General features: G+C 45.3%; 1 protein-coding gene across 1 annotated transcript; it reads left to right on the top strand.

Moving 5' to 3' along the window:
• The first annotated feature begins 481 nt into the window (after positions 1 to 481).
• LOC149306914 (5-hydroxytryptamine receptor 3B-like) lies at positions 482 to 9,602 on the top strand. Its single transcript, XM_089538226.1, has 8 exons — positions 482 to 587; positions 1,744 to 1,904; positions 4,719 to 4,763; positions 5,794 to 5,903; positions 6,147 to 6,316; positions 6,715 to 6,872; positions 8,667 to 8,877; positions 9,189 to 9,602. Exons 1-8 carry the CDS (start codon positions 482 to 484, stop codon positions 9,410 to 9,412), a joined length of 1,185 nt encoding a protein of 394 aa, XP_089394352.1. The 3' UTR covers positions 9,413 to 9,602.
• Positions 9,603 to 11,663: the final 2,061 nt, after the last annotated feature.

Genomic DNA, 11,663 nt, shown 5'->3' with positions numbered 1-11,663 from the left:
AATGTGGAGCAAGATGAATCCTGGACAGACACATTTTATTCTCCTTGTTGGGTGCCTTAAAGTCATTTCTGACTTATGTCGACCTTAAAGGGGGCCTATCATGGAGTTTTCTTGGTGAAATTTGTTGAGATGGGTTTGCCCTTGCCTCTCTTTGCCTTGGTCAGGCCTCACTTGGAATAACCCTGTGTCCAGTTCTGGACACCATAATTCAAAAAGGATTTGGACAAGCTGAAGTGTATCCAGAGAAGGGTGACCAAAACAGGGGCTGGATGGCCATCTGTCATAGGAAGGCTTGGGTTGTGCCTTCCTGCATGGCAAAATGGGGTTGGAATGGATGCCGCTTGGGGTCTCTTCCAACTGTATGATTCAATGCTACAGCCCATGTTCCTTAGCCTTTTAGGGGAGAGCCTGCGTAACTTTGATCAAGGATAGGAACAGCTTTCCAGCTGGGCTCTTTAGCATAGCATCCTTCATATAAAACATGGCCATGAGCAGGCCAAGCCCGCTGCGAGAGGACATCTCATTTACAGTTTCCTGCTGGAACCCTTGTAAGCTTCGGCAGCTCATCATCAAAACAGCTATCCGAGGTGCCGTCGTGTATGCTAGGAGATGCGGGCGGCGTCCGCACGCTGCAAGATTAGATTTTGCTCACACACATTGGCAATTTGCTCCGGCCCAATGAGTCCGGGAGACTGAGTTCCCCAAGGGCCTGAACAGAGGGAGAGGCGCATCTCTTTTACATTTCTGAGGGGTGCCTCCTCAGGAATGTGTCACTTGCAATTTTGGGTCCCCATATCTCCTCCCCTCCTTCTGCCCAAATGCTCAGCATTCCCGATTGCCTTCTCTTGTACACTTTCTACTATGCAAACTGATTTTTTGAACTAGCTTATATGAAAAAGGAGAAAGGGAAGGGAAGAGAAGAGAAGCGCGCCCATGTAGGGGACCAGACAAAATCTCATTAGCTTTCAAACCACATGGGTTCCTGGGTCCACTAATTCCTATTCCACATTCACTTGGTTGAGATTCCTGAATGAGATCTGCAGAATGCTGAGCCTGAAAGCCCATTAACAGGAAACAGGGGTCTATTATCAAAAAATATAAAGCGACTTCAGAGCTTGGGGAAAGATTGGGCATCAGAGCCACCAGGAGAGACAATGCCATGCCAGGGGAGATGGGGCAACTCTGTTCCCACCTGGGTGCCCAGAGGCAACCTTTATTTATTTGTTTGTTCATTGCAAATATTTGCTGCTAATTGCTTCTCTGCTCTCCAAGAAAGATTCGAATAGACTCTGGAAGGTAAATATGAAACTGGCTTGAAAACCCAAAGATCTTGCTTGGCCTTTCATGTCCCAGTTTTCATCAGTGAAATGTTGGACGGTATGTTCTCGGTGGGAATGATTTTCAGTGTCTCACTCTCTGCAATGTTAGACATTTGGGGACTGAAGGAAAATATCATGGGAATGGGCAAAGGTCTTATTTAGAGGGGCAATGCCCTTGTAGTTACTTCTCTGAATGTAGAAAAGTCCTGGTTTTGGACTACAACTCCCAGAATACATGGGAGATCCTGGGAGTTGTAGTCCATAAAGGCACTTCCATGAGTTCAGCAATGATGCTACAGAGGTCTTTAATTCTGACCATGCCTGGCCTGCTACTCCAGCAATATCCACTCTTTGCAAGGAAACATCAGCTTCCTTTCTTTCCATTTCCACCAAGGTAAATCATTTGTTCTTCTTTGCTCACCAGGAAGCCTGGCTGGAGCCACTCAACGACCCGGGAACTCTTCCTTGCATCGCTTGACCCGGCGTCTTCTGAAAAACTATGGCAAGGGAGTCCGGCCCGTCCAGAACTGGGCAAGGGCCACCATGGTCTACCTTGACCTCTTTGTCCATGCGGTCTTGGATGTGGTAAAGACAACTCCTTGCTCATTTGGTGCTGGTGATGGGTGCAGGATGCAACGCTGTTGAACACCTTGCAGGGGAAATGGCTTTAAAGGGGAACAAAGGAACCCTAAGTCAGATAGATTCCTCTGGCCTTCGGGGTGTATGTGTGTAAATGTAGACTTGCCATCAGGATGATACAGGAATAAGCAAACCACAGAGCAAAGTCTGCAATTACCTGCCATAGTTGGGCACCGTCTTTGCAGCACTTCTGGAAACTAGATGCTCAGGAATTGTTTGAGGAAAGGATAGAGCTGTCTGGACCCCCCACTATGTCTAAAAACTATGTAGCAAGTAGAGTTTTAGGTAAGGCTGTCAACAATAGCTCACAACATTGCAATTCCTGGTCTTGTTTTTCTGTCTTCTTTTTCTTGTTTCTTTTAATGGGAATGAGCACTTTAGGTAAAAACATAAGAGTTTTTGTTATTTTGTGGTTTTTACACATTCATGGGGGTCTTGTGCCCCTAACCCCAGCAAATGTGGAGGGACAAGTGTAGTTTCAAAGAGCCTGAGTCTATTCTAGAGCTAACCAGTTGTATTTAGCTCAGGGTTTGCCGTTGTGTTGGGAAAAGGAATTGTTGTCTTCTCTTGTTGTTGTTATTGTTGCTTCTGTGTTAGTATAACAAACTTTCGCAGATGATAAACCTTTTTGTACCTCTCCCACCCACCCACCCCCAGTGATCGGGGAGAAATTTGGGGGTGTTGTTGGGAGACATAGGCACTAAAAGGAAAGAGACCGCGCATGCCAGGGCCTTGGCAGGTGTGCACATGTAATAGAGGAGCAATTCAGCAGCCATTGAGGCACATGGCGCACTCTTGCCTCGCCTCCAACTCCTTTTGTTGATCTTTTGCCTCCTGTTTCCTGCACATAAAAGGCGGGAGCTGTCGGAGAATCTCCACTTATTAGGGGGACCTTGGGGAAATCTGATGAGACGGATAATCTAGTCAACGGAGAAAGTGCTCCAATTTGTTTAGATTGAGTTTTGTCAATGCCGAAATTCCACGTACCTTCGTCTTCCACTCCGACGGCTAGAGCCTCCCAGACAGACGTCGAGGCATCTGTTCCGACAGGATGCCGAACTGGCGGGCGGGAAGATAAATAAGAAAGTGGAGGAATTATCTGGATGTTTCCTAACCACCAATTTAAGACTAAGTAGGCTTCCTGTGTGAGGAAGACTAATGAATTCCAATTCTCCCAAATATCCTTGGCTTTTAACAAGCAAGATGGAAGGGATCTGAATGCGTGAGCCCAAGCAAAGAGGGAAGGAAGAGGAGCAATTACATTGGCCAGCTGGCATGGAGAGAAACTCAGGAGGCATTCCAGTTACTTTTTCTGAAGTTTCAGAAGATGTTCAAGTCCCCTCCTCCCCAACGTTGAGGCTAGGAAGACAAGAATAAGCAAAGAAAGCTTCGCCAAGCCTATGTCTGGTAGAAAGAAAGAGCTTTTCAAGGGTGGTAGGTACAAAAGGGAATGGATAGGTAACCAAGCAAGACTCCGGGTCCAGCTAGAAGTCATATTTACCATGGTTCTGCCCCATGCCAGCAGGTGGTTCCCATCCCTGTGAGTAATGAAGCTGCTCCAGATTTAAGTACAAACAGCCCTCCATATCCATAGTATTTTTTTTATCCATGGATTCAGCCATCCGCAGCTTGAAAATAGTTTTAAAATATATACATTCCAATAAACAAACCTTGATTTTGCCATTTTATATAAGGGGCAACATTTTTTATGCCATTGCGCCTAATGGGACTTGAGCGTCCATGGATTTTGCTATACATGGGAGGTCCTGGGACTAAACCCCAGGGGATACCAAGGGCCAGCTGTATATAAATGCCCAAAAGCAAACTCTAAATTTCCCACTTTATATAAGGGACATCATTTTATTATGCCATTGTATCTAATGGGACTTGAGCACCCATGGATTTTGGTATCCATGCAGGGTCCTGGAACCAAAGCCCAGCAGATACCAAGGGCCCACTGTACTAAATTGAAAATGGTCCTCCAAGACATTCATACTGTTTTGGGAGATAAGGCTCAGGATCTTGCATCCTTCATTTAAAATTCAAGCTAAAACCCAGGTTGGATGCACCATCTCTGTGTTACGGGGACCATCGTCCACCCCTGGCAGGGTGAAGACACATGGTGGTTATCACACTGGAAGTCCTGCAAATTTCCGTATTCCTCTTCTTTCTCCCTTGTGTGGCTGGAGGCTGGCATTGCTCTGTCCTTCTCTTTGTGGGGCAGGTGCTATCGAGATTTTGGGCTTTGCAGATGGGAGCATCAGCTATTCAGTTCTGTTTTGGTATTTTTAATGCCTTCCTTTGCAGAGAATATGCATTATTCTTAGCAACCTGATTAATGTCACGGTAACTAATTAACGCGGAGGGGAGAGAGAAAGAGAGAGAGAGAGAGAGAGGCAATTTGTTTACAGTGCCAAGAACAGGCCATTTCATCCATGATAATTTACTGCCAGGAGTGTCAGACAGAGCTGGATACCTGAGAGTTCAGGACTGACAAAGTGATAATGCAAAAGAGACTGAGGGATGCTCAAATTGGTCCTCTGGCCAATTTGTCTGTTCAGTTCTGGGCAGCCGCAGTGAATGGTGCCCACCTCACCTGGGCAATGAAGCATTCCAGGTGGCGATCCTGACCTGTAAGGACCAGTTTGTGAAGAGCAGGAAAAGCCCCAAACCAAACTAAAAGCACAAGACGTTGTCATGCAAGCAATCACGATCATTATTGCCATCATTTTATGATTTTTTTTCTTTCTTTCTCTGCAGGATGCCCAAAATCAGAAGCTGATTTCAAGCATCTGGTATCGGCAGGTAAGGAGGACCAATGCACAGGACCCATCGTGGGTCAGAAGGAAATTTGTGTAACTCACCCATAGCCTTCCCTCCTCCCCTGTAATTCCTCTTCATTCCTGCTTATTAATGTCATTTGGATCCCTCTTCCCAGAGTGATAGGCAGTGAAGGGCAGCCATGCTGAGCTCCTGATACAAATAGGGAAGGCTGGTGGCTTCCATGACTGTTGTTGTTGTTGTGTGTCTTAAAGTCACACAACCCTTTTTCTTGGCATGATGGGTGCAAAGGGGGCTTGTCATGGTCTTCTTCAGAGGCTGAGAGAGTGCAACTTTCCCAGGGTCACTCAGTGGGGTTTCCAAGCCCGAGCAAGGATTTAGTTCACCTCTAAAGGAGCCATCCAAGATGCTGAAACTTGTCTCCAGAGTAGCTTCAGCAGCTTGGAGGAGAACTCCTTGAAAATTTGGACTGAAACCTAGGAGGGTTTTTTCCAACTCAGTGAAACTGGAACCATCAGTTGTCACTGAGTGCAAGCATTTCTCCAGCAAAATTAGTTTAGACCACCAAGGCCAGAATCATTACAGCTGGATCAGAACTGGGATAACTGGCATCCCTAGACACAAAGCAATGAGTGCCTGGTTAAATCACCAACCCAGGGAGCATTTCACTCCTGTTTACTAACAAGGGCACTTTGAACAACTTTGGTCCACAAGACTGTAGTTCAATTGGTAAGGATTACCCAACTGGTAATTGCTAGGACTCATTTATCATCTGTGTTCAACTCACTTCTTCGTGCCCATCTTTTAAAATGGGCACTTTCCCAGCCCCAAGTTCTTTGTGCCCATCTTTTAAAATGGGCACTTTCCCAGCCCCAAGTTCTTTGTGCCCATCTTTTAAAATGGGCACTTGCCCAGCCCCAAGTTCTTTGTGCCCATCTTTTAAAATGGGCACTTGCCCAGCCCCAAGTTCTTCCTTAGTTGCAAATCTATTGTTCATGTTTTAGAACTGTTTGGAAACATATCAACAGACTCATGCCACTTTTCTCTTTCACAGATCTGGAAGGATGAATACCTCACTTGGAATTCCAGCCGCTATGATGGGATCCAAGAGATCTCACTGCCGGTCAGCTCCGTCTGGGTTCCAGATATTATCATTGGCGAATCGTAAGTTCTGGATCTGGTTGGGCTGGTTAATGATGACTCCAGGTTCCCTCTAGCGTTCATGTGGGTTCCTCCTTAAAATGCTGTTTCCTCCGTTCTTCATAAAATTAAGATGCTTTAATACTGGTGTTTTTAGACTGTAACACAAAAGGAGGGATAGGAAATAAATAAAGTTTGTTGTACTGGCCAACTGTTGCGTGGAGCTGTTCATCCCTACCAACCTCTTTCTCTTTCTCTTTGGGACAGCGTGGATGTCAGCAGATCTCCCGATCTCCCTTATGTTTACTTAAATGCCACTGGTGTGGTCAAGCACTACAAGCCCATGCAAGTGGTGTCAGCATGCAACCTGGAGATGTATGCCTTCCCCTTCGACAGCCAGAACTGCAGCCTGACTTTCAGTAGTGCCTTGCACACAGGTGAGACTGGCCTTGCACTAGTGGGAATGTGTAGGTTCAAGACCACCCTGTGCAAATCCCAGAACATTGTGAGCTTTATTCTGTGCTGGGAGGAAGCTTAGCCATTTTAAAGCTGGATACAGGTGCCTTTCCTCTTGCTTTGTGTTTGGCTCCATCTGGATGGAGCCATAGCAGTTAGAGCGGAGTCCAACTGCATTATTTCTGCAGTGCAGATGGAGCCTTAGGTCTACTTCTTCAGATGCATGGAGTGAATAGATGTAATCCATGCATCTGAGGGTGCAGACTCAGTCTACAAAAGCTTGTGCTACAACTTCTTTCTCACTGTGAGTCTCAAAGGTGCTACGAGATCCCTTTGCGTACTGTTTTCCCAAAGGCTTTCTTCATTGTGTACTTCTCAGTTCAGGAGGTGGATCTTGCTTTCTGGAGGAGCTATGAAGAGATACAGAGAGACCAGCAACTGTTTCTGAATGACAACGAATGGGAGCTGGTCTCTGTGCTTCCGGAGCAGCACATCCTACAAAGTCAACCTGGAGGTTTTGCTCAAATTCGATTTCATGTAAGTGTAAAAAAAATGCTATCTGCTGTTGCAACCCAGGAACTTTCTCTCCCAATTCCCTTTTCTCCTCCTCAGTTTGGGAATCAAGGTGGTTTACAAAAATGTAAACAGATACAGCTCAATGTTCACTTCATGCAAAAGCTAAAAAATATTATTAGCAACAGAATTAAAAATAGTTTGCATTTGGACAAATTTAGTACAGAGTTTTTTTATTGTTGTTAAAATGTACATGTTGAGCATTAAAAGTGCAACTGTATTTGCAATATTCAATTATAGTTGGCCATGTAGAACCCAGAGAGTGATCCATTAACATTATTTGTTGTTGTTGTTGTCGTCGTTGTTGAAGACATGAGTGAGGAGACAGCATCTCTCTTCGGCTGGAAACCAAAGGCTAAACATCTCCCTTCCGTTGTGCCATGAAGGCAGCTATGTACAATTTAATACTGGTGGGACCCAAGGAGACAGTTGACAACTCACCTTGGGTAATATTCCCTCTCCAGTTTACAGCTGCTGAATGGGCACCGAAGGAGATGAATCCCTTTCATTAGCAGCAATGGGCTGCAAAAACCTTTTCTGGACTTATTATTACCTGGCGTTAATGGATAATGAAATGGTGGCATAATATCGCTAACACCTGAAGGGTATCTAATGGTAAATGCAGCTAAATTGAAAGTGTTCTCTTCTTTTTTTTCCCCCTCCTGCTTTTTTCTTTCTTTCTCCCCTGGGGAATATAAAGGCAATAAGCTTATACTTGCCTGTAAGATGGCATGGGAAGGAATTTGGTGGTGGAGACTTTGCAGATGGCAATTCTGGACCAGGGTATGTTCCCATGAAAAACAGGGCAGGAAAGGGGTGGAGAAGGAGAGGAATAGAGATATCTTTACAAATGCAGGCTCCGTCATTAAAATGAAGGCTGTACCCAAGAAAGAAAAAGAAGGCTAGGACTTGGAAGGTCAGCGATGAAGGAAGGAGATAAGCTCCCCAAAAGTAAAGGTATATCACCGGATCCCAAAGTGAGAATTGTCCATGCCATTGTATTTCTGATTCCTCTGGGTGGCAGAGATAGTGACCCCTTTGCTTTCTGATGGTTTAGTGCACACAAACGTTGTTTCATGCACAACATTACTTAAAACATTGTGTATAAAATTACCTTCAGGTTATGTTTATAAGGTGTCTAGGAAACGTAAATGCATTTCGTGTTTAGACAAGGGTCCCATCTCCAGATATTCCAAAATCCAAACACTTCAAAATCTAAAACATTTCTGGTCTCAAGCATTTTGGGTAAGGGAAACTCAGCCTGTACAAAAATATGAAATAAAAAAGTGTTGTATTTAAAATATAGTAGGCCGTCCACATTTGCTAAGGTTGGGGCACAGGGTCCCCATGAAAGAGGAAAAAAAGCAAATTAAAAACACTACTTTTTTAACCTGAGAGAACACCTCTCTAGGAATCTCTAGGTCCTCCAGCTGAACTCTGTGGCCAACATCTGCTAGAATCTGGCCGTAGAATCACACTGGAGGACCTACAAACACCTAGAGAAGTATTTTCTCTAGGGATCTCTAGGTCCTCTAGCACAACCCTATGGTCAACTTCCCACATAATTTCTCTGGAGTATCTAGCAATCCCTAGAGGTAACATATTATATCCACAAGTGATCAAATCTGCAAAAGTCAAATCTGCAAATGTCGAGGGCTGACTATACCAAAGAAAAAGAGCAGAGCGTCCCATTTTAAGCAATATTGTGCCATATTTATTTACTCATTCATTCAATTTCTCCCTACCCATTTCCTCCAGATTGTTATCCGCAGGCGTCCCCTCCTTTATGTGGTCAGCTTGCTAATTCCCAGCATCTTCTTGGTGGCTGTGGACCTGGGCAGTTTCTACTTGCCCCCGAATTCGGGAACAAGGATAACATTCAAAACAAGTGTCCTGGTTGGTTACACTCTCTTCAAGGTCAATATGTCTGACAATCTTCCGGGAGCCAGAAAAAGCACTCCTCTGATCAGTGAGTACATCCATATTAGCATTCATATTAGCTAAGTGATTTGGGTGTTGGACTAGGACTCCAGGAGACCAGGGTTCAAGTTCCCACTCAGCCATGGAAACCTACTGGGTGACCTTGGACACATCTCACTCTCTCAGCCTCAGAGGAAGGTCAGTGGTGTCAAACGTCTTCTGAAGTAATCTTGCCAGGAAAACCCAGTGATAGGTTTGCTTTAGGGTTGCCATGAACTGGAAATGACTTGAAGGCACATAACCACAACAAGCTCTCATCTTTGCCACCCTTGATGAAGGGCTCCTTCTTTTCTCCCCTAGGTGTCTTTTTCACCAGCTGTATGGCTCTCTTGGTCCTCAGCCTTTCCAAATCCATCCTACTCATCAAGTTCCTCCATTTGGGAGAAGACCGTGTTCGGGAGATGCTCTTCACATCTTGCTCTTGCAGGAGCATCAATGGACGTGGCGGTGACGGAAATTCTCAGGTTCCTGGACACATGGTGGAAAAAACCACTTGCCCTGGAGGTACAGAGGAAGAAAGATGAAGGGAGAAAAGGACCAAGAGTTTATAAAATGAAGCATGTTGCAGAGAAAACAGATAGGAGGATCCATCCTTGTTTTAAAGACTAGAGCTTGTGGCTGGTTGTTGCTGGTGATGTTAATGTTAGTGGGACAGTGACTCCTCTAAAGAAGTGATTCCTAAACTCTGGTTCTCCAGATGTTTTGGACTTCAGTTGTCAGAAGGCCAAAGTTTGATAATCACTGCTCTAAAGGTTTTAGTTGAACTTTAAATGAGCTATCCAATAGTTGTTCAATGGTTGGCCAATGGTCTAGGATTCTGGAAGCTGAAGTCCATAACACTTGGAAGGCCAAAGTTTGGGAATCACTGCTCTAAAGTTTTAGTTGAGCTTTAAATGAGCTATCCAAGTTGGATGGAGCTACTCAAGGGAGCTATCATCACTCCCTTCTTGTGATGAAGTTTCTTTTTGATTTCCTGCAGGCATCTTGCTGAGAAGGAAAGACTCAGGCAGGGAAGACCAAGATGCCACACATCCCCTGGAGAAGGTCCTAAGAGAACTCCTCATCATCAGCTCCCATCTCCAGGCCTTGGAGAGAATGGACAAAGTAGAAGGCAACTGGCTGGTTCTTTCCTACAAGATGGACAAACTCCTGTTCCGGGTGTATTTTCTAGTGGTGACTGTGTATGGATTCATCTTAGGTGCTCTCTGGGTGGCATGGAGTTTGCAGTGATGTAAAGGATAGAGAATCATGCAGTCCTCCATGATGCTCATGCTCATGGGTTGCAGTTTTCAGTGTTCCTTGGCATAGCCAGTGCAACGTTTGGAAGGCTGTGAGAGCCCTGTATCCCATCCCTTACTTCCACCTTTGTCTCTCTGTGGCTGCATCCACACTCCAGAATTAATGCAGTTTGGCACCACTTTAACTGCCATGGCTTAATGCTATGGGGTTGGTAGTCTGGAAAGGCACTGGTGATCTCTGGTGGAGAATACTAGATATCTTTCCTTAAACTGAAAACCCCAGAATTCCACAGGATGGAACCTTGGCAGCGAAAGCATATAACGATCATAGCGCTATGACTGTGTTGTGTGAAATGGCCCCAAGAGAAAGAATTCATGCTTTCATTAAAAGGGAGGTGCATGGAATCTGGAAGGTCCAAGGGCCACCAAAACCAGCCTTTGGGGCCACATGCCATGCTGGGGCCACACTTTGCCCATCTTTACTATAAGTAGGGGGAAATCAGCCCATGTTGAAGGTAAGTCAACTCCAGTAGCGAGCAGTTCTTCAATGTTCTTCCTCCCAACACTGTGCCATCCATGTCTGACCAAGACGCCCCCTCCTTTCCTCTGCTTTGCAAAAGAGACAGTCCAGAGAGAGTCTCCTTTTACCTGATGCTGCTGCTGATGCTGTCATTGCCAGCACTTAGCACTAATTGTCCGTGAAGTGCTCCTGCCTGCCGCTGCTAATGAAACAATGAGTACCGAGCGGGTTTTGCAGATTGCCTCCTCCAAAGAGCCCCTCTTCCAGCCTTTTGACCTCTTCAGGCTCTGGAAAAAGGAGACAGGGTTAGTGCATATCCTAACCTTCTGGCTACGCACTCCATCACATCACCCAGCCACGCTGGGTTGCCTGGTTCATGTGCACAACCTCCTCGAGTCCCAAGTGCCTGGAAGCATCCAGCTACTATGCAAGCTCAAAATTGTATTTGTCTCTTTCTTCCTCCCTTCTGATCATCCTGTAGTGTTGCATGTGGATAATGTCTGGGATATTTGTTTCCTGCATGAAAATTCCCCACAGAGCCTAAAATCGGGCAGAAATGTTAGAGTATTTAGAATGTCAGCAAATAAACACAGGTAGAAACCCTGTTGGTGTCTTAGGTGTGGATATGTTCCTTTAGCAATGGAAGCAATTGGATGGTTTTGTCCAGTGCAGAATATCTACATTCAGTTAAAGTTTATGAAAGTAGGGTTACCCATGCGGAGCCACTGCACATGGATGCACACGGTGCACGCGTGTGTCCATGCACATGTGCTTGTGCATTCAGTTGACATTAATGAGGTGGCATTGAACTCTCACTGTGTAACTTTCTGGATGTACAGTTACATTCCACCTTTTCAATGTAGGATCTCAGCCAAGAGCTTTCTATTGTTTGCATCTGAAAAATGGGCAGCTGCCATAATCGACTGCTTTCGCTATACAAGTGTATGGGCTTTGCATCCTATAGTGATTCTTTAAACCTTTCTCCACTTCATTTCTGGGCACATTTTGGAGTGCTGG

The sequence above is a fragment of the Sceloporus occidentalis genome, unplaced genomic scaffold, assembly GCF_023333645.1.
Source record: "Sceloporus occidentalis isolate IW3139 unplaced genomic scaffold, rSceOcc1.0.p SCAF_9, whole genome shotgun sequence".
Classification (NCBI taxonomy): domain Eukaryota; kingdom Metazoa; phylum Chordata; class Lepidosauria; order Squamata; family Phrynosomatidae; genus Sceloporus; species Sceloporus occidentalis.
Note: the sequence above shows the minus strand (reverse complement) of the source record. Positions and strands in the feature narration are given on the sequence as shown.

Coding starts and splice junctions, on each gene's coding strand:
- LOC149306914 (XM_089538226.1), top strand. CDS start 482: ATGGCCATGAGCAGGCCAAGCCCGCTGCGAGAGGACATCTCATTTACA. Junction 588..1,743: donor CATCAAAACAGCTATCCGAG/GTGCCGTCGTGT, acceptor TTTGCTCACCAG/GAAGCCTGGCTGGAGCCACT. Junction 1,905..4,718: donor TCCATGCGGTCTTGGATGTG/GTAAAGACAACT, acceptor CTTTCTCTGCAG/GATGCCCAAAATCAGAAGCT.